General features: G+C 55.3%; 2 protein-coding genes across 3 annotated transcripts in view; both read right to left on the reverse strand.

The window, feature by feature from the left end:
- Nucleotides 1-103: 103 nt before the first annotated feature.
- Nucleotides 104-3,744, reverse strand: PAQR6 (progestin and adipoQ receptor family member 6). The gene is given in 9 exon segments (XM_014836983.3): nucleotides 104-286; nucleotides 288-504; nucleotides 878-1,028; nucleotides 1,245-1,341; nucleotides 1,738-1,864; nucleotides 2,007-2,212; nucleotides 2,347-2,474; nucleotides 2,945-3,020; nucleotides 3,663-3,744. Coding segments are annotated over 8 exon segments (1,020 nt in total). The 5' UTR covers nucleotides 2,996-3,020; nucleotides 3,663-3,744; the 3' UTR covers nucleotides 104-243.
- Nucleotides 3,745-5,243: 1,499 nt separating this feature from the next.
- Nucleotides 5,244-20,793, reverse strand: part of SMG5 (SMG5 nonsense mediated mRNA decay factor) — a 32,855-nt gene continuing 17,305 nt past the window's right edge. For both annotated transcript variants that reach the window (XM_044758170.2, XM_014836978.3), the window contains exons 8-22: nucleotides 20,072-20,197; nucleotides 19,897-19,965; nucleotides 19,221-19,429; nucleotides 18,499-18,636; nucleotides 17,735-18,334; nucleotides 16,209-16,384; nucleotides 14,990-15,065; nucleotides 14,075-14,250; nucleotides 12,931-13,089; nucleotides 9,409-9,468; nucleotides 8,838-8,997; nucleotides 8,321-8,411; nucleotides 7,336-7,410; nucleotides 6,858-6,996; nucleotides 5,244-6,675 (exon numbers count right to left, since the gene is read on the reverse strand). In XM_044758170.2, coding sequence (XP_044614105.2) covers nucleotides 6,592-6,675; nucleotides 6,858-6,996; nucleotides 7,336-7,410; nucleotides 8,321-8,411; nucleotides 8,838-8,997; nucleotides 9,409-9,468; nucleotides 12,931-13,089; nucleotides 14,075-14,250; nucleotides 14,990-15,065; nucleotides 16,209-16,384; nucleotides 17,735-18,334; nucleotides 18,499-18,636; nucleotides 19,221-19,429; nucleotides 19,897-19,965; nucleotides 20,072-20,197 — 2,338 coding nt within the window. In that variant the 3' untranslated portion in view covers nucleotides 5,244-6,591. The remainder of the gene's footprint in view (nucleotides 6,676-6,857; nucleotides 6,997-7,335; nucleotides 7,411-8,320; nucleotides 8,412-8,837; nucleotides 8,998-9,408; nucleotides 9,469-12,930; nucleotides 13,090-14,074; nucleotides 14,251-14,989; nucleotides 15,066-16,208; nucleotides 16,385-17,734; nucleotides 18,335-18,498; nucleotides 18,637-19,220; nucleotides 19,430-19,896; nucleotides 19,966-20,071; nucleotides 20,198-20,793) is intronic.

Here is a 20,793-nt window from a genome sequence, read left to right on the forward strand (position 1 = left end):
TCAGCCCTCAGCACTTCCCCCAGCCCCATCAAGAGCACCCTCGCTGACCCTCCTGCTCTCTGCTGCCCCCACTCCCCCAGCCCCTCTCCCCTCTCCTGTGCCTTCTCTCCTCTGCACTCTCTCCTCAGCCACTCTTCGTTCCAGGCTCAGATGTGCCCCCACCTTATCAGGCCTGGTTCTGGGCTCCTCTCCAGCACCAGGGCAGCCTTTGCCTTCCTCCAGGGCAAGCTCAGAAATGGGGCCTCACTGTTGTCTGGCCTTTGTATCTCCCTCCAATGGGCCACCATGTACTGGGGCCCCAAAATAGGGAGGCTGTGAAGGCGGCAATGATGAGCAGGTTCCCGACCACCGCCAAGCCCAGCGTGGCCACTGTGCCCACCAGGCCCAGGGGGGGTTCCTGAGTGGCCAGCCAGGCTCGGCGAGATCCCATATCAGCCAGTACTGCCTCCAGCTGGAAGTGGGTGCCCAGCACTGCACAGATGTGGAATAGCTGGTGGCTGTGGCCTGTGGGGGGGGGGGGGGGGAGGTGGGCAGGTCAGGGCACATACCCCATTCCCAGGGTTGCCCTGACTCACCCTGTGACCCATGGCAAGTCACCACATCCTTTGGGCCTCATACTCCCTTAAAATTGGGACTAAGAAAGCCTGATTTCCAGAGTTATTAGAAGGAGTGAATGAACTGATATGCTTAAAGCTGCTAGCATATGTGCTACCAGTTTTGCTGTTATCTGAGAAGTGGAGGGTGGGCCTCGACCCTGAGGACCCTTCCAGCAACACTCTCCTCTGGCTGTGATGCTCCATTTACCCAGTTCACTTGCTGTGCTCTGGGAAGCTGTCTCCCCTCTCCCCTTTCCGGGCCAGGCCAGGCCTGCTCTCACCGATGTAGTCAAAGCGTCCTGGTGCCAGCCGCTCAGGCAGGTGGGAGGCAAACAGGAAGCCAGTAAGCAGCGCGCAGAAGAGATGGTAGCCATGGCTGGTGCTCAGCGCCTCCTGCCCGCAGCTGTGGCCCCTGCCCCAGCACAGGCCCAGCTGGCAAAGGAAAAGCAGGGCTGGTGGGAAGGGTCTTCCAGAGTGGACACAGATGTGTCTGGGACCTGGCATGGATGTGGAGGGCTGGGTGCTGGGCCTGGAGGGTGGGCAGGGGCTGAGGTCAGGCATGGGGGGAGGGGGGCAGGACTGGAAGTGGGCACTGTGAGATCAGGACCAGAAAGCAGGAGACTGGGCGGGGGCCCCCAGCACCCTTACCCGATAGAAGAGCGGGAGGTTGTCGAACAGGAAGGGATAGGTGAAGGCAGCTGTGCGGAGGATTTTACTGAGCCCAGGGCTTTCTAGCTCGGGGAACCTGGGAGAGAAAGGCTGGTCACCATCCTTGTGCGGGGGTGGGGGTCAGTCAGAGGAGGGCAGGGGACCTTGGGCCAAGATGGAATGTCAATGTAGCTTAGTAGCTACTAACACTCTTAGGGCACATGATCCCTCTGTAAATGACCACATCTGTAAAATGCGGATAAAGACACCTGCCTCTTAGGTGGCTGTGAGAATTAAAGGAGACAGCGCACATCTGGTGCTAGCGCACAGGGTCTGGCACGCACTAAGTCCTCAATAAATGGTCCCGTAGTTACTAACGCTGAAGAGCAGTGAGGGGCAGGCACAAGATCGCTGGCCTCCCATTCTGGCTGTCCGTGTGTTTGGGGATGCCGTGTCCCTCTGCCTTCCCCTTCACCACTGGCCAAGAACCCACCGGGAGTAGCAGGAGAGGCTGGTGCACAGGAAGGAATTGAGTGCGGCGGCGGGCACAAATAGCTGGTGCAGGCGGCCGTGCAGCCAGGAGGCCGGCATGGAGTAAGCGGCATAGGGGAAGGCGCAGCCTGGTTGGGGAGAGGCGCGGGGCGGGAGCTGAGGCCCGAAAGGCGCCCTGCGGGCGGAGCCCTCCCCGCCCTCCCGTGCCACACCCCCACGCCCTCCCCGGAACGCCCCCACCCCCGCGCACCGGCCTCTAGTGGGGCTCACCCAAGCTGTAGAGGCTGAGTGCGCCGTAGTCCAGGAAGTAGCAGATGTGACGCGCGCGGGGCGACATGGAGCTGAAGGTGTGCGCGCAGCACGACGCGAAGGGGTAGAGGCAGGCGGGCAGCAGGAAGACCAGCAGCGGCCAGTGGTATGGCTCCGCTCGGAAGCCCGGGCCCCCCGCGAGCTCCAGAAGGCGCCACAGGAAGTACCTGCAGCGGGCATGTGCTCAAGCCGCCGCGGAACCCCGCGACCCCCGCTGCGGCCCGCAGTCCTAGAGGGTCCCTGCCCGCCTGAGTACCCTCTCTGAGCTCAAGGCCGTGGCCTGGGACAGAGCCTCCCTCACCAGGTAGGCAGGAAGTGAGTCCAGATGTTGACCGTCTCGTTGGTCATCTGGAAGGAGCTGAGGACACAGTCCAAGGCCGAGCTGGAGGGGCGTCGGTAGCCAGACATGATGCCGTCTTCCCAGAACACCTAGGGAGTGGTGGGTGGGGGAGAGAGGAGGGGAGTCACTGTGCTGGACCCTTCCTCTCCATGAGAGATCTTCCAAAGCAGGGTTGAAGAGAATGGGGTGGAGGAGTGGATGTCACAGTGACCCTAAAGCCAAACTAAATCCGATTCCCATCTCACCACACCTTCCAATACCCAGAGACCAGACGAGAAACAGAAGAGCTGGAGTAAGGGGACAAGATCTGATGGGGACGGGGGGTTGGACAGACACAGACAGGACACTCCAGGGAAGGGGACTCTGGATGGAGGGGCATTCTTGGCTCTAGGGAGTGGGTCACAAGTCTGTTCCTTAGAGAACAGAGGAAGAGTCTCACACTGGAACCTGAGGGATAAGAATCAACCTGTGGGAGGGACTTCCCCAGTTGCTAAAGGAGAAGAACCTCTGCCTCAGTCAGTCCCCTGGAGAGTAGGAGTTGGTGGGTCGAGCCCCTCACCCGGGGGACCTGGTGGATTCGAAGGAGTTGGGGCAGCTTGAGACTGAGCATGGTGGCCCGACACCTCCACGATGACCTAGAGACAAAGTGGGGGGAAGGGGTGGGTCAGGTATCTGCCATCATCCACAGGCCCCATTTCTCCCAGGTCCAGGCTGGCCCTGGTCACGGAGTCCCAGGGTGGGTTGTGTGCCTGTGCATGTATGTGGGTGGTAGCTGGCCGCCAAACTGCTCCTTCAGGCTAGGGGAGGCAGGCCCAGCTTCCCCAGTCATCATATCACACAACCCCAACCCCTCCCCATCCTAGCCCTGGGGCATGCGGTTCCCGCCTTGAGAGGGGCTGGTCAGCCTCAGCCCAGCATGGAGTGGAAGGTCCTCCCCCGCTGGAAGGCTGCCTCAGTTAGTAACCCCAGACTCTGGATCCAGGCCCTCAACCCCCAATTTCTGTCTCAGGAGAACCCTGACTCAAGGAGGTCAGCGCAAAGAGAGCCCAAATTCACCCTCCCCCACACACCACCAGAAAGCCCCTGGGCCCACAGGGCCTGGGCTGAACACAGAAAACTCATGGCGCTCACGGAGAATTCCTGGAGAGGCCGGATGCCGACCAGTGGGGCAAGGAATTAGGGGCATTCCTGGCTCTTCTTTGAGGACTACACTTGTGCCCCTGGGGGGCATTCGGGGTCCCTGTCCCTCCTGAGCCCCATGCCCCTCAGCCCCAGACCTGTGCGCTGCCTCCGGGTGGCCACGGCTCTGCTGCCCGCCCGCCTCTCAGGCTGCCTCTCCCAGGCACATTCCTTGGCACAAGTGGAGGGGCTGGGCCAGCTAGGCGAGTGGAACCACCCCAGGAGGAGGGAGAATAGGACACTCCCCCAACCTCCCCTGGCCAAAACTTTCCAGCAACTCTACAGCCTGGCCCCACCCCTTTTCCTGCTGCCAGCTTCTCCCGTCTGTTGTGTTTGTGCTGTACACTCTAGGCTCACACCACCAGTCAGTCCCCAAGCCTCTGCTCCTGTTAGTCAACAGTTTGGGAGCCCCTGAGCTGGATGCTGGGGTCCTTGCCGGGCACAAAGCACACCTGGTCCCTCACGCCAGCACCCTGGCTGAACATTAACACCGATGAGGCCTCCCAGGGTATCCCCTGCCCCCTCCCAGGCACAGGATTGGGTGGTCTCACCTGAGTGCTGCCCAGCTACCTGGGGGAGGGGTAGGGAGAGGAAGCTGTCCCTTCCCTTAGCAGTAGGTTTAGAGGTCTCTGGAGTAGTGTGCACTGTAGCCATGGAAACAGGGGAGGGGGCTGGAGCAGGCGCTTTACGTCTAGTTCCCCAGAACGGGTGTCAAAGCCCCAGGTGAACTTCCTTACCCAGAGCTTGACGGGTGCTCCTAAGCCAGTGGGTCAGTGGGCCCGGGGCTCCAAGGGTGGAGTCCCAGGCTCCTGCCAGCCAAGCCGACGGGAAGGAGAGTGGCAAGAAGGCAGGCCAGCCCTGGGCGGGGAGTGGGAGACAAAGGGGAGCCAGGGAACAATCCCAGCCTTGTCCAGCCTCCAGGGAGCAGCACAGGGTGGCCCAGCCCCATTAGCAGGCAGCTCACTCAGCCTCCTGCACACAGCCAGCCCCTCCAGCTTGACCCAACCCCACCGAGATCAGACTAGCCAGAAGGGGCTGGGGCCCTAGCCAGGAGGCAGCCAGGGAGACGTGGAGCACCCTCCCGGACCATGCTGCACCATGGTTCCAGGTTCTCCCGAGTTGAGGATGGCTCTGCCTTATGCTGGGCAGAGGAATCCAAATCCGGACTTTGGATTTCAGAAACCCCCTCTCACAATGCTTCACTGCCTCTCAGGACCGTGCTGGGCAGAGGCCAGAGCAAATGTCTTTGTACACGGTTCAACCGTGAGGGATGTGCCAAGCTCATTCACTCCCACAAAGCACACTTGAGGTGCCAACCCTTGCAGAGGGACAGGGATCGAGGACTCAGAGGCTGGTTTCAAGGCTCATCCCCACCTCTCCCTTGAGGAAGTTTCCCCCTGATTCAGAAGACCCAGGTGAAGACAGTAAACCATCCCCAGGCAGCATTGGTGCCTTCAAAATATTGTTTTCATCTATCACCCTCGCGAAGTCACCAGCTCAGTTCACAGGGTCAATGAACTTAATGTCTATCACAGAACCATCTCTGGAGCTTTCACTTGAATCACCAGCTTTTTGCTTTGATGGATCCACCTCGAAGAAACTTTTCCAAAGTGCCATTACAGCACATAATCTCCAATGTCCCAATAAAATTGTACAGAAAGGCACCAGGTGACAGGGAGTGGGCTTCGGGGGGTCTTTATTAAGTGATGCTTTAGTCTCAGTCTCTGCCAGGGACTGGGAGTGGGGGTGACTCCACTCCCCTTAGGTTGTCCCAGACTTGCTGTCTTAGAGGAAGGAGGTAAGAAGCCTGCTCTCCTTTGAGAACAGCCTGGGAAGCTAGGTTGCGGCGGGGACAGCAGAGCTGAGACCCCCCACCCCCAGCCTGAGCTACAAGTCCAGCCGGAGGGGAGGGGCCAGGGCAATCCTGGCCAAAGCCTCCCACACACAGCTCTGCTCTGGCTGCTCCATTCACTGCCCTGAGCTATTCATGATCTCTGCTCCCTCATATTCACCTTGACACTCCCAAAGCTAGCCCACCTGGCCTTTAGTCCTGGGGAAGGGCAAAAGTAGGGAAGCCCATCAGGACAGAGGGCCCCTGACCAGGCAGCTTCAAGGGGCCTCTCTTTTCCACTGCCCACCCAAACACAGGCCCCTTCCTAGAGTAAGGGGGGGTGGTGGCTTCAGACTGTACCCCACTCTCCTCTTACTGGCCTCCCACTCTGTCCCAGCATAGCAGCCAAGAGCACAAAGCGCAGTGACTGTGACTGTGGGGCCGGTGGGCACAGGAACCCTCACTGGCATACAGACCAGACTGCCTGCAGCCATGGGTGGAGACTGCTCCCTGCCCCGGAAGCTAGACAGAAAGGAGACAGAAAGCAGAAGTGGGGCAACTGGGTGTGCGGCCCCTGCAGCAGGAGGGGATGCAAGCCCTGGCCCTGTTATCAGTACAGGCAGCTCCAGGCCCTTCTTCTTTAAGAGTCCCCAAGGCTGCAGAGCTGCCCAGCCCCCACAAAGGGAGATGAGAGGATGGGTGGTTCTCGAGGAGGGGAAGGGTCTGCAGAGAACCACCCAGATATCTGGTGTTACCCAATTCTTCCCCCAGGGCTGGGGAGTCCAAACTCCTGGCCCCAAACACTTTGCGTCTTGGATGAGGAAGAAGGGCCCCTTCTGCTGTCACTTCCCCTCAGAGGTCCAGGAACCACTCCGATGAAATGCAGACACCCATGCCTGCAACCCGCCCCTGGGGACAGCAGGGAGGTTGAGGCAGGAAGGCTGGCTAGGGGCCCATAGGCCTCTCCCGCTCCAAGCACTTTCCTCTCTTTCCTGACGTCGTCTTGGCAACAGGGGGACCCCGCCCTCCCAGCCGACTCCTGGGCCCTCCCTGCAGCCTGTGTGCAGCTGGGCTTCCTTCCTGTGTGCGTGCGTGAGTCTGCGTGTGGTGGGGTGACTACAGGTGGTGGTCCTGGCTGCCAGGGAGGGCAGGAGAGATCTGGAGTCAGCCCCACTGCAGGGCCTGGGGGGTCAGTCTCAACCAATCTCCTTCCACTGCTTGTAGAAGTCCAGAACATTCTTGATGTCCACACTGGCGTGTGCAGCGGCCTGCAGGGCTGCCTGTGGAATGGGGAGAGGACAGATGGGAGAGGGCCTGACCTCCTGAACTATGGGACAAGTCATTGAGGGGAGAGGGAAGGGGTAAAGGAAGAGGAAAAGGGCAACTGTATAGAGGGCTGAGGAGGAGTCTAATCCAGCACCTCTTCCCCATTCCACACCACCCCCACCACCCCATGACCCACCTGCATAGGGCCTGAGAGCGCACTGGGGTTGTCCAGCGGAAGGCCTGTGATGATGGTCACCATGCCACTTGGATCCTCCTCACCTGCCCCCTGTGCCAGAGTCAGTTGTTTGCAGCTGTCAAGGATCTTATAGAGAGTCCTGGTGGGGAGGAGGGGGTGGGTGGGCCAAGCCCCAGTATTAGCATAGCCTGAACAGCAGGATCTCCAAGGAACAGGGGGAGCCGGGGCAGGGAGGGCGCTAGGAGAGAGCAAGCCCAACCATCTCAGGGCCACAGGGGCTCCAGTGCTGGAGCAACTTTTTACTCCCTCCAAGGTGAGGCCTGCAGGAGACCCCTGGCAGGCTGTGTGTGGAGCCCAGGCTGATCCTGCTACCTGTTAGAGAACTCTCTGGCCCTGTCCCACTCTCCCAGGGAGTGCTCATGGAAGAGCAAAGCAGGCAGCCTTTCTGAGGTTCTAGGAGTGGGGGCTGAAACTGTACCAGGCATCTGCATCCTGTCTCTTCAGCTTATGCCGCTCAAAGCTCTTTCCCACCTCTTTCTGCCAGCGAATGTACCTGCAAAGGAGACAGGAGAGTGGAGGTGGGGGGCAGAGGAGGGGGAGGGCACCTCATACAAAGCAGACCATTGTGGCTCAGGGGGCCCAGTTTTACAGGAGCAGGTAAGGAGATGTGTCTCTCCCATTGCAGGTCAGTTTGGAGCCATTTCGAAGCAGCTTCCTGGCCACTGAGCCCAGCTCGCTTTTCCTCCTGATAACATCGATTCTTCAGTTCCTCCCGGGGGAGGTGCTGGGAGGGGAGAAGCAGCAGATGCTTTTCAAGTCAGGGCTTCTGGAGACAAGGCCCAAACAAGTAGGCTCTGTGCAGCTTCCTGGCCAGGCAAGGGCAGTTGCAGAGGAGGGGGCGAGCCAGCTAGCAGGGCAAGGAGGGAGGAGTGTCCCTCTCCTTACCCCCACTGCCTAGTCCTCCTCCTGTCCCAAAGGCCAGAAGGGTCGGTCTGTGCTGGACTGAGCACTTGTATGCTGCCACCTGCTCGTCCCTGGATGGCTTCAATGGGAGGTGGGACAGCCCCGGGCAGCCCCGAGGAAGGCACCCCTACCCTGGTAAACCCCACCACCGGTCCCAACGCTAAAGCGGGAGAAACTCCAGCAAAGGAGCTCACAGCCTGGCCTTGGGGGGTCTGCTCCCCTCTCCCACTGATGCTCATCTCATGTTTGCCCCAGAGGCAAGTGGACAACAGGTCAGTGCTCCCCGACAGGGCTCCTAGCTCCTCTGACCACCCTCTATTTCTGTACCTAAGATCCTGACTTCTAATTACATCTTCAGGCTCCCTCCTTGGCAGTGAGCGAACTGTGAGCAGGGACTGCAAGTGTGTGTCTTACCCACAGGGAGCAAGGAACACATAAGCATCCGTTGTCTGGGAAACAGACACAGGACTCTGCACAGGTCCAGCCAGGCCTGCACTCACCTGTTTCCTTTTTTAAACTCTGCCTCTAGGTATCGGATCCCATCCCGGGCCCCTGGGTGTTCCTTCTTCAGCAAATCCAGGCCATCGATCACTGGTGAGCAAGGTGGGAGCAGAGAAGGACAAAACAGACGAGCTCAGACTGCTGTGACATGGGACTCTGCAGGAAGTATCTGAGCTCGCTCCAGTACACACTGCAGGAAAAGAAGGGACTGTGGCTCCCTACGGGGCTTCCAAAGTTCTCTGAAAGTGTGACCTTCTGCCAGCAATGTACATGGCAATTTACCAAGTGCTTTCACTTGGATTTTCTCATGTGTTTCTCCTAGCTGTCTTGTGAGTCAGGGTTTAACAGACTGTTATGCCCATTTCACAGATGAAGTGACTGAAGTTCACAGAGGTGGCAGGACTTGACCAAGGCCACTGTGTGTAACCTGAGCCCCAAATAACGGTCTCTTAGTCCTAAGCCCAGAGTCTCTTTTAGCTGCACTCTATCTGTCCCCCACCTCCCCAATATGCTTACCTGTCCTTGGGATGATCACAATGAAGCGGCCACTGGTGGCCAGCTGGCGGATGACAGGGAGGTGGTGGCAGAGGGCCTGGGTGTCAGGGACGAGGTAGGGAGACATTGCTGACTGGGCCTTGGGCTGCTGCAGGCTCCCTTCCAGCTGAGAGACCTCCAGCTGATGAGAGAAGGCAGAGTGGGTAGAGCTGCGTGGGGCCCCTGCAGCCTGGGTGGGGGTGCGGGAGGGAGAATGGTACTCAAGGTGGCTCTTATGGGGCTCCTCCTGCTGCCAAGGGGGGACAGGGGACTCCACCAATAGCCTTGGTGGAAAAGTAGACAGAAACAAGGGTTAAGGTAAAGAGAAAGAGAAAGAAAAGAGAAGGAACTGAAGGCAGAAAGGGGGAATTAAGGCTCAGTGAAGAATGAGCAATAGGGAGGGCGAGCTAGGAGGCCAGGAAGGTAATCTGGGTGCAGTGAAGGGCCACAGACAGGGCCGGGGGTTGCAGCTGGAGGGGTGAGGATCTGCCAAGGCGCTTTAGGCAATAACCAGATCAAGAGCAGAAGGAGCACTTGGGTCCTGATGTCCTACCTGAAGTCGTAGCTGGGCCATGTCTCTCATTAGTCTGTTTCGCCGGGCTTCTTCCTGTGCCTAGGAGGGAAAACACCGGGTGTAAAGCTTGAGATAAGGAGTTGAGGGTATACCCTTTCTCTAGCGATCAAGACCAAGAGGAATTCCTGGGGTCATATAAAGTCAGTCATACAGCCTCATATAAAGTCAGCTCTATCGTTCCTGCTAAATGAGGGCAAGGGAGGCATGAGAGAAAAATAATCCCCTGATGCAATCTGAACAAATTCCATTACCAGTCCACGGAAGCTCACACAGTTCCAGCACCATGGGAAAGAGGGAGCAGACAGCCATGCGCTGTCATGGCGCAGGAGAGCACCTGGCTGTGCCTGCACGTTTCCCAGCTAAGCCCCCTCAGTCTCTACTCCTTAAACACTGCCTGTGTCTCAGGGTTGATCTCTGCTCCTTTGCTCTTCTCCATCTGTTCTTCCTCCCAAAAGATGCCATCCATGCACCCCCTCACCTTCTATCACCATCCACATACCAACTTCTTCCAAGTCTGCAGCTTTAGCCCAGACCTGACCACCCAAGTTCCAGACCCACATTTTCAACTGCCTACTCGACAGCCCCATCTGCTCCTCAAAACTGCCTCTCTTCCTCTTGTGCTCCCCAACTTGGTAAATAAACCACCATCTGCTTAAGTCAGAAAGCTGAGTAGGCTCGACTTTTCCCTCTCTCTCAGCCCCAGAAGTTATCGGCTTCCCAGTCCTGTTAACTGTACCTCCTACAAATCATTCAGATCCTTCCACCTGCCTCCATCTCCACTGCGTAACCCTAGCCAAAGGCTGTACCTCCCACCTTGACTATTATAACCATCTCTTTACTGGTCTCTGCCTCTGACCCAATCCATCTTCTCTGCCTGCACCCAAGGCAGTCTTTCAAAAACCATCTGATTCCAGCATGGTCCTGACCAAAAGTCCTGTGATAGTTTTCCTTCGTCTTCTGGATGAAGTCCAAATTCCTTAATATGATCTAAAAGATGAGGTTAAGGATGAGGACTTGTCCTAAAAGATATGGGGAGCCACTGAAGGCTCTTTGATGAGCACAGTGGCATCATCAGTGTGCTGCTTTAAAATATTAATATGGAATGTATAATCTCATTCTAATCATAAGAAGACACCAGACAAAGCCAGACTGAGGGACACTTCACAAAATAACTGACCAATACTGTTTAGAGGTGTCAAGGTCATGAAAGACAAGGGAAGACTGAGGAACTGTCACAGATTGGAGGAGACTAAGAAGACACAACAACCAAATGTAATGTGGGATCCTGGAAGATAAAATAGACATTAGTGGAAAAACTAGTGAAATCTGAAGGAAATCCAAGAAATCCATAGTTAAGAATACTGTACCAACCCAAATTTCTTAGTTTTTATAATTTTACTATGGTTATGCAAGATCCACCCCACTCCCCTGCAGAGTCCTGCACAACAAAGATGGTGCTGCCCTAAATGCTGAGAGGGTCCCCTTCGAGAAACACTGGCAGGGGAAGGAAAGAAGGGAGGCAGAAGCCAGCACCTGCATGCAGCCACTTTCTCACACGCCCTGTTGGCAGACTGGTCAGGGGAGCGCTGTTGACAAACTCCCCTCCTCTCACTGTAGAAGTCAAGCCCAGTAATTTTACTTTTAGGCTAAAATTGGAATTGGGAAACCCCATGTTCCAGAGAGGGGGATGGGGACACTTGGATGAGTCCCCTAGAGAACCAGTGCAGGTGTGTGTGGATCCACCTGGATCCAGGAGGAGGAGAGCCGCATTAATCGAAGGCTCTGGTGTCGCCGGTCCAGCAGTTCAGAGATGTGGGCCTGTGTGGTCCTCAGAAAAACCTGAGGTCCCAGCAGGAAAGGGGGTCCCAAAACCAGGCAGACACCAGAGCCCCAGAGAGTAGGAGCAGTGGCTCCCGGTGCCCAGCTGGCCTGTAGAGACGCTAAGCCCCCACAGCAGCTTAGAACAAGGACATGAGCCCAGGCTCTGCCGTTGACAACAGCTCCTGGGTTATTCTGCATCTTCTCAACTATAACACGAGGATGCAAGCACCAGCCTCACAGGGCTGCCGCAAGGGTTAAATGAGATGTCAGATGCAAACATGGGTTTGCACATAGAAAGCTCCCAATAAATGACAGAAGATGGCAAGATGACGATGATGACAATGACCATGCTGCTGCTGCTGCTAGAGGATAAACCCCTTGGGGTGGAAACCTGTGACCCAGGCAGAGCAGGAGGCAGCCCCAGCAGGCTATGTGGCTTGTGTCCAGCTTGGCCTGTGTGTCCAGCACCTCATGAGAGGGGCTTTCAGGTACTCCCTGCCCCTGAGAAGGAGTCTTCGGGAGCTTTAGGCTGGAGGAAATGCCTGGAAAAACTCTAACATTTTTTGAAGCTGTGTAACTTCCCCATAATTATTTGTGTAACCCCCCATGTTTTCCCCTATGGAACAGCAATAAATGCCTTAAAACAAAAGGTTTGTTTTTAACAAAATGTGCTTGCTTTTAAGACAGCCAGGAAGGGAGTTGCTGGGGAGCCAGTGTCCCTCCCCAGCTAAGCAGAATGTCCACACGAAGGAGGCCTAAGAGAGGTGGGGACGCCTGGGGCCGGGTAAAGGAAGGTCATGGGGAAGGGCGCCGGCTTGCGATAAAGAACCCCGAGGCTTGAGGAGACATGGGGGCCATGCTGCCTGTGCCACACTCCACCCCAAGTGTACTGCTGCCGCTCAGCTCGAGGAGGACAACACGCCCAGGGCTGCGCAGGCCCCACTGCGGAACCCAGATGGTTGCTCATCAAGTATCAGCCCCAGAAGAGAAAGGATTCTCTTGTTCGCTGCTGTAACTGCAGTGCCTAGAATACTGATGGGTCCAGCACAGAGCAGACTCTCAATAAATATTTGTGGAATGAATTACTGAATGGAAAAGAGGCAACCCAGGCCACTTCCTACTCTTTGGAGCCTCTGAGGGATGGGACCAAGTCTGGGATGGGAGGGTTCCTGCATGGTGTCTGATACCAAGATCCCTCCACTCCCCTCCATTCCTTAGTGTTCCTCCCCCTAAAAGAGAAGGGCAAGGAGCACTTGCTGAGCACACACACTCCATCAGACAACATGCAAGGGGCTGATATGCACTATCATTCCATCATCACAACCACCCCATAAAGCTGACTCTGCTACTCCCTCATATCTGATAAGGAAACAGGCTTAGCAACGTTAAGTGACTTGCTTAATTCAGACTGGGAGGTGACACAGATGGCCCTCAACCCCTAGGCAGTCTGGATACAGGTCTGGTGCCATGCTGCCTCTGTTCAAAGGTCTTCTCACTCCCTGTCTATTAGCCCATCCCTCAGTTCCCTCCCGGGCCTCCTCTCTCCGGAGGGTCGGTTTCCTCAACCCCACTCACCACATCCTTCAGTCAAGGGCCACCAGTCTGTCCGAGTCTCTCACCCTGGTTTCTCAGTGAGCCCCAGGGAAGCAGAGTGGACAGGGAGGGGAAGGCCTGACTCACCATGCGGAACTGTGCCTGGGCCTGCTGCAGCAGGCTCTCCTGCTCAGACTGGGCGATGCTGACGAAGATGCCGACCTCCGGATTGAACTGAAGGATGCTGCCTTGCAGGCGGGCAATGAAGTGGCCAAAGCTGCGGATGCAGCAGATGCGCACGACTGACTGTGAGGAGACACAGGAGCCCAGCCTGGCTGAGCAGGGCCCTCTAAGCCCACCCCGCCCACCAGGGCTCCCTCCCTCCAGCTCCCTGCTGTCCCAGCCTCCTCAGCAACAGGAGCTCCTTGGACAGACTTGCGGGCGGTGGGGTGCGAAGGAGGAGCACAGGGCCCAGAACCTCTAACCGCCAGGAGTAAGCAAGTAGGCAAGGAGACTCCCAGGCGGACTAGAGAACCAGGAGTTGGGGCCAGGAAGAAAGAAACAAGGGGACTGGGCTGCAGTGAGGAGACCTGGATTCTAAGCCGCCTCTCCTCCCGTCTTAGTTCCTCATGTGGAAAATGAGGAGACTGAACTAGATCAACATTTCCAACTTATTTTTTGGTCAGCAAAACCCTTCTTCCCCATCAAACAAAAATCTTATCTAGAACCCTAAAATATAAAACAGACTAAAGGCAAACTGCTCTGGCTGGAAAGGGACCAACCAAGGGGGTGTGTGTCAGGGAGGGGGCTGGGACGTCTGTTTGCTTGGCTTCCCTCTGCTGCCCCCACGTGGCCTGTGTGATGACAGAGATTCAAGGGTGACAGTCACTGAACTAAGTGGGCAGCACATTCCCTTCCAGCTCTAACTTTCCGTGATGTTCAGCTCAGAGGACGCAGGGTCCAGAGTAGAAAAGAGACTGATAAAGATTTCAAAGCCCTAATAATTCACTTGTTCTGTCTTCTATAAAAGGTGAAAAAAGAAGGAAGAGGCTTGTTCTACAACAGGAGACACTACCAACAGCAGCCCTGTGGAAGGACATCCTGCCAAGAGGGAAAGAAAGCTTAAATGGCTCACTGAACGAAGCAGCACTCACCGCCTGCAGCCCCAAGGACACTACTCTCCCTGTCTGGACAGAGGGCTGCCTGCCTGCCCCCTCCAACCCCGGGCCCCTGATTTGCTGCTGTGTCTGACTAACGACAGAGCTTGTGGCGTGAGAAATGATATCCTCACCTCCTCTAAGGTGCTCAGCAAGGGCCGATCCGTGTCAAAGTTAAAACGTCTGTGGGCAGCCCGGAGGGGAGGCAGGTTACGAAGTGCCATGTCCTCTGGGAGCAGCAGGCTAGAGAGGAGGTCAGGCAGTTCACAACCTTCAAGAAGATCCTGGACCTCGGGACACAGGGCCAGGCCTGGGGAGAAAGAAGACACATGAGACCACCTGCCCTTTAGGAGCCCCCAGTCAGAAGGACACAGCCCTTCCCTTTGGGAATTCCCAAGCTGATGAGATAGGACATACCCCTAGGACAGAGGTGGGGAGACATGGAGAGAGGAGAGGAGAGAGACGGATACACAAGGGCCGTCAAGCAGAGGTCTAGGAGACCAAGCTGGAGGGGTTAGAAGAGCAGAGCAGGTTGGGAGAACAAGGACAGCTCAGACTGGGAAGCTTCCTGACAGCAGGGACAATTAGGCTGGAAGTGAGAGGGGGGCTCTGGAGGAAGGAATGAATAGCCCTTGGGGGAGTCTCAGAGGTAGGAGAAGGTAGAGATTTCCAGTTGGAAGGTGGTAGGAGGGCATGAGCCAGACAGATGGAACGCTGGAGGTCAAGGTCGATTCCCAATGACCAAGGCATCAGCGTGACACCAGTGACTAGGGCTGGCTCCAGGCTCCCCTCACTGCTCTTGTTCACTCCACTGCCTTCCCCAGGGAGCACACTCCCTGGCAGAACAGGCCACCTGCCCACAGTGAGGCAGTGTTGGGGTAGGAAACCGGAGAGGCCAAGACCACAATGACTGCTGTGTCAGGGAGGTTGGGCAGTGAATCCCATTAACCTCCTTACCCCAAGGACCGGGTGACCAGGAAGGGGGGAATGGGCTTTGTGGGGCCAATAAGGGAGAGGGGAAGGTAGGGGAGCGCCAGGGACTCACTCACCAGTCTCTTGAAGTTCGCCAGCAGCTGGCAACAGATTCAGCAACACAGACAGGCGGTTCCACAGACTTTGAGAGCTCTGGGGAGCGAGGGAAGAGGAGGCCTTCAGTTGGGGCAGTGTTGGAAAATGGCAGTGAGCAAGAAAAGCACTACACTTGGGGGGTCTGGGGCTATGGTCACAGGCCTAGAGGGATTTGAGAGAAAAATTAACAAAAGAGGCCAAGGTGGGGCTAGTGGAGGACTTGGAAAACAGGGAGCTGGTTCCATGAGGAATGAAGAAGGGGGACCATGGAGCCTTGCTGAACTTCATCACCAGCTGAAGGCTTCAAGAAAAAAGTAGATTACAGGAAGGACTTTCTGGATTTTGGTAGAGGGAAAAGCTAGAGCATTGGAGACGGCTTCTCCCTGTCTAGCACAAACCTTCTTTCAGCCCTCCACATGCCCATACTGGCACACCTCTCCAGGGAAGTGACCCGGCATCTCCATCTTTACCACAGCTCCCTGGATGACTAACAATGACTAACTAGCTGTCATCAGACACAACCACACACCCAAGGGCGTGCCTGGCTCTGATCCAAACTCTCTCATCCAGGGAAGAGGGCGACCTGCTGGGAAAGGGGTCTCTCACAGCAGGGCAGGTGTGCTACTGGAATGAAGCAACACTGAATGAAAGCCTTAGGGCACTAGAGGCTCCAGATTGAGACTCTGAACCAAAGAAGGCTGCCACCACCCTACTAAGTGTCCGTGCAGCCAGCCTCTGACGCCACTTGCTCTGGCTGCAGGACTCTCCTGCCCAGAACACCTTTGCCTTGTCTGAAGCCCCGCCATTTGCTAGATCCCATCTCTTCCATCACTACTCAGTGTTCTCTTCTTTCTCTGGGCTCTGGTATTTACCTATTGAGGTTGGCTCTCAAACACATACTTCCACCATTACTCATAACAGAAGGCAGTATGTCTGGCTTTGGGGATACAAAGCAGAATGAGCAGCTCTCTCACTTTCCCAGTCTGCAGAATATGTATCCCAGCCCAGGGCACAGGCTCTTTGAGGGCAAAGGTCATGCCTAATCATTTTCCTGTGAAAAGCATAAGGACCCAGCACAAAGCAGATGCTCGACAATAACTTTTGTCCCCATCTGAGGGGATTCCTGGGCCCCATCCTGGCCAACACCCTCCCCCAACAACCTGGGGCCTGACAAAGGGCAGTGCGGGTGGAGTGGCACACCTGTGCACACACGATGATGAGGTCAGGGTTGGTCCGCAGCCAGTCCAGGAAGACTTTCACGGCAGGAAGCAGGCCTTCGGCCATCAGGACCTGCAGCTTCTCTTGGATGCTGCGCTCATTCCGACAGGAGCGCCCACTGGACTCACTCCCCTCCGACTCAGAGCCTTCTTCAGAAGCTGGGGGTAGGTAACAGAGAACTGGGATGAACCAACAGGCACGTAGCAATAGGCTTCAGCTCTGTGGGGGAGCATACCCGACCTGCGTGGACTCTTCTTAAGAATTCTGATATGAAAGATGGGGAATTCACTTACAGACCCCTGCCTCATTCTCCCAGGCCCACTAACTGGTTGCTTTTAAGCCAAGAGCCTGGTGCCTTTTTAAATATTATTCTTTCAGACTCAAGCTACAGGCTGAAGCTGGTCTACAGCTATTCACTTAACCAATATTTATAAAGTGCGTACTCTGTGCTAGAAGGCAGGGCAGACAGTCAGAAGAGAGCTGTAGGGGAGGGAGAAGAGGGGTAGAGAATGAGAAGAACTACTTCTAACTCCTAGCTCTTCAACTTTCCAGGTTAGAACACTGAGCAAGTCACTACAGTTCTGACATCAGCTTCCTCATTTCTTTTATTCATTCAATACTTCCTAAGTCCCACCCCTGTGGCAGGCACAGTGTTAGGTACTGAGGATACAGCAACAGGCAAAACATAGACTGTCCTGCCCTCAAGAGGCTCACAGTCTAGTTGAGGAGACAGACAACTTCATTTGAGTGGAAAAGGGCTAGAAGCTGTGGAGGTGCAGAGGCTACAGGAGCCCACAGGAAGGACATCTAAGTAAGCCTTGGAGGAGTCCCAGACCAAGTGACTCTGAAGCTAAAATCTAGAGGGCAAGTAAGAATTAGCCAAGCAACAGGTTCAGGGCAAGGGAGGAAAAAGTATGTTCCAAACTGAGGGAACACCATGCACAGAAACTTGGAAGTAAGACAGCATTTAGAAAGGGGATGATAACTCTTTCACAGGACTTTGTGAAATTAAATAAGACAACACCTGAAAAAAGTCCAGCCTAGTGCTTGGCATAGAGTAGGCTCAACAAATGCTCGCCATTACTGACTGTGAGCTCCCTTTGCAGGAGGACCCTTGGGACGTAAGTCTCACTCTAATCCACCTGTCCTGGTGGGTGCTGGTTTTTCTAGCCTCCAGGAGCTCTGGTGGGACCTGGGATGGCACCAATGGAGGAAGCTGCAGCTGCAGGTGTCAGTGGGGAGGAAAGCCCCAATGCTGACAAAGCAGGGTGGAGCAGGAGAGAAGTTAAGTCCACGAAATAGGCTGGGAGCTGGGAAAGAGGAAGTGAGCAGGAGAGGGGATTCTCAGGGAAAAACTCCTGGGCTACACTAGTCAGAGGGCCACAGGCAAGGCAGCAAGGGTGGGGATGAGAGGTCCTCACACAGAGAGGAAAGTGGCCTCTCATGGGTAAGTGCTGATGGCATGGAGATGTAGACAAGAGCAGGATGATGAGGAGAGGCCCAAATACCTGGCTCTGAGGGCTTCTCCACATCCCCATTGATACAGGGCTTGTGGCTGGCCAAGGCGTGAGGTTCGGTGGTGGGCTGGAGGAGCAGGTTGCTGAAGGTGGGGGCCAGTCGGAAACAGCGCTTGGTCTGGAACATCTGGGTGGACATGGCTTGTAGATTGCTGGCAATACTAGCCTCACTGGGGCCCAGTGGACCATTGAGGGATTCAGGGGCCTCTGACCTGGCCCGAGGGTGTTCCAAGGCTGGGGACCGTGTCCCTTCGTCATCCTCCATATCTTCCAGGTCTGATCGGGACTCTTGGCTGTTCATTTCTGAGTCTGTCTCAGCATCAAAGGCGGTTCCTCCCCCTTCAAGACTCTTGTCAGAGCCAGTGTCTGAGCCCTCGCTGGCCCGGGCTGAGTCATGGCTTGAGTCTGATTCAAAGCCTTCGCTCAGGTCACTGTCATCACCAGCTTTGGGGGGATGACGGCGGCGGCGGAGGCAGGAGAGACGGGAGATCTTCCGGCTCTTTCTGACCTCGCCTGCTTGAGGTGCTGCAGGAGGAGGCTCAGGACCAGGCTCCTCCTCCTTCTCCAAGGGTTCCTTGGACTCTGGTTCATCTGTAGAAAGAGGAGGGTGAGGTGGGGCCTAGAGACAAATTGGAGCCCAGAGGCTAGAAAGTGCTCTTCAACACCACCTCCCCCTCCACAACTGTGTTCCCCTTCCTTGATGCCCACACCCCATGCTAACCTTTCCATAGTCACAACCTCCCCCAATCCTGCACCTGTGCCATCGCTCTGGAATGCTGGAACAGGATTCTCGCCTTCTTCCAGCTCAGCCTGCAGCCGTATGTTGACATGATTGACGAGATGGGAGAAGAGGGCCAGGGTGAAGGCAATGGCTGCACTGTACTGCTTGGATCCTAAAGTCAGGAAAACCAGGCATTAGGGGCCTAGGGCCCTGAAGAGGAGTAGGCATCATCAATTCCAATCCCATCTTACCTGTTCTCAACCCCTCCAAGGCTCCAACTACCTTTCAGAGCCTCTTCTAAGGTAAAAAAAGATTTCTCAGGCCTCTGCACTATTATGGCAGCTCACCTTGCTTCCTCATGTAAGCTCATGTATCCTCTTGTCCCATCTCATCCTCCCTGGCTTTCACGCCTTCACACAGGCTCCTCCCCATACCCCAAGGAGCAAGGTCTGAATTCTGTGTATCATTAGCTAAGTATCCTCACCATCATGTCTGCCTGGGTCCTGGCTAGGGATGGGGCGGGGGGGTGTGGAGGGAGGGGAGATGGGGAAGGGCATATGCTGGTGCCTTTATTCATTCACCAGGAGCTCCCTTAGGGTAGGGTTGCTTGTCCCTCACTCTTCCACAGCCAAGCAGACATACAGATAGTGAAGGGACTGCTTGTGGAAGAAACTTTATGAATAAGGAGCTGCAGCAAAGGGTAGTGAGGATCCCAGAATCCAGTGGGGGATAAAAGAAGGACATATGGACAGTTACCTGCTCTTTTCAAGCTGTGCACACCCATAAGGCAGATGATGACCATCTGGAAGATGAGAAGATCCGGGAGGAAAGCATATCCACTGTCATACTCTTCCTCATCCTCACTGGCCAGGCTGAGGTTGGGTGAGGAGGGCAGGTAGAAGAGACAGAGGTTGAAGTCCTCCAGGACTGACTGGCAAAGTGATGTCAGCTCTGAGTCCACGGAGCTATGGAGGGGCAGGAGTAACAGGGAGGTCAGTGATGGTGGCTGAGGCAGGCAAAAAGAGTTGGGAATACAGGATTCAGAGAAAAGACTAAGCGAGCCTGCAGAGGAGACTTCACAGAGAGCAGCAGAGGGACTCAGTGCTGGGCTAACCTCCAAAGCAGACAAAAAACAGAGGAAGGACAGACACCCAGGGGAAGACATGTGGGTGGGCTTCCCATTCAGTCACTCCTCCAACATTGAGTGAGCACCGATTCTGTGCCAAAGGGTGAGCTGCCCAGGGGAAAATGGGCACAGAACCCTATGGTGAAACACTGAAGGATGCCTACAAAAGACTAACTGACTAAGGAATTTCCAGCTGAGAGGCAGAATTCAATAGCCTGCTCCCTCCTCTTGAGGTCCCCCTCTGTCAAGGAGCCATCATGGATAGGGCTCACAGGACAGTTCTTGCTCATGTTCTCTTCCACTCACCTGCTTTTGGGCTGCAGGAGGCTTTGCAGATACATAAAGTTCACCAGCAACCTCTTAATGTCTTTACATCTGAAATGAGAGGAGCCCAAGGTAAATGGTGAATGGCTCCAGAGTCCCTATGGTTCTGCCATACCAACTGCAGAGAGACCCCCTCCTCCCCACAGGCCCCACTTACCGCTTCTTGCTGGGAGAGAGTTTCCGAGTCTCACACTTCTTCAGCTGGTGGTACATTTTGGCTGCCTTGTCATAGAGCCGCTTGAGGTTCCCATAGGCCCCCTCAAAGGACACTTCTGACTGGATGCTAAAGGAGATACAGAGGTGAGCTACTGAGTCTTGGCAGGGGCAGAGGGGGAGGGGGAAATGTCGCTCTGCCAGGGCTTTAGGAAAGAAGGTTTCTTGTAATTACAGGCTGCCCCCAGCCTCCCCTTCCATGTATGTACTCAGAGTGAAAGCTATCTTTCCTAATAAAACACACACAAACCAGCTTCCAGATTAATCAGAGTAAAGATGAAGTCTGCATCTCCTCTATATCTGGAAATGGGACCATTAATCCTACTTTATGTTTCAAAACTTAACTTAGCTACCATCCCTGAAATACATTATCCTTCATTTTTTTTTAAAGCATAGAGTATTTAATAATAGGTAGCATTTAATAAGCATTTATTATGTGCAAGGATATTTACATACACCATTTCAGTTAATCCTCACAACACTCATTCCAATGCGAATACGTGCTGAGCAGCCCACTGTGTCAGGCACTGTACCCTAATATTGCCCACAGTTACGATGAGGGGACACAGCCCAAGAGAACAAGAATACTGCAAAAGTCACGCAGCTAACACGTGGTAGAGCTGCGTCTGCCTCACTGAAGACTGACCTCAACAGGACACCATACTT

This window comes from Equus asinus, chromosome 25 (assembly GCF_041296235.1).
Source record: "Equus asinus isolate D_3611 breed Donkey chromosome 25, EquAss-T2T_v2, whole genome shotgun sequence".
NCBI classification, from domain to species: Eukaryota; Metazoa; Chordata; class Mammalia; order Perissodactyla; family Equidae; genus Equus; species Equus asinus.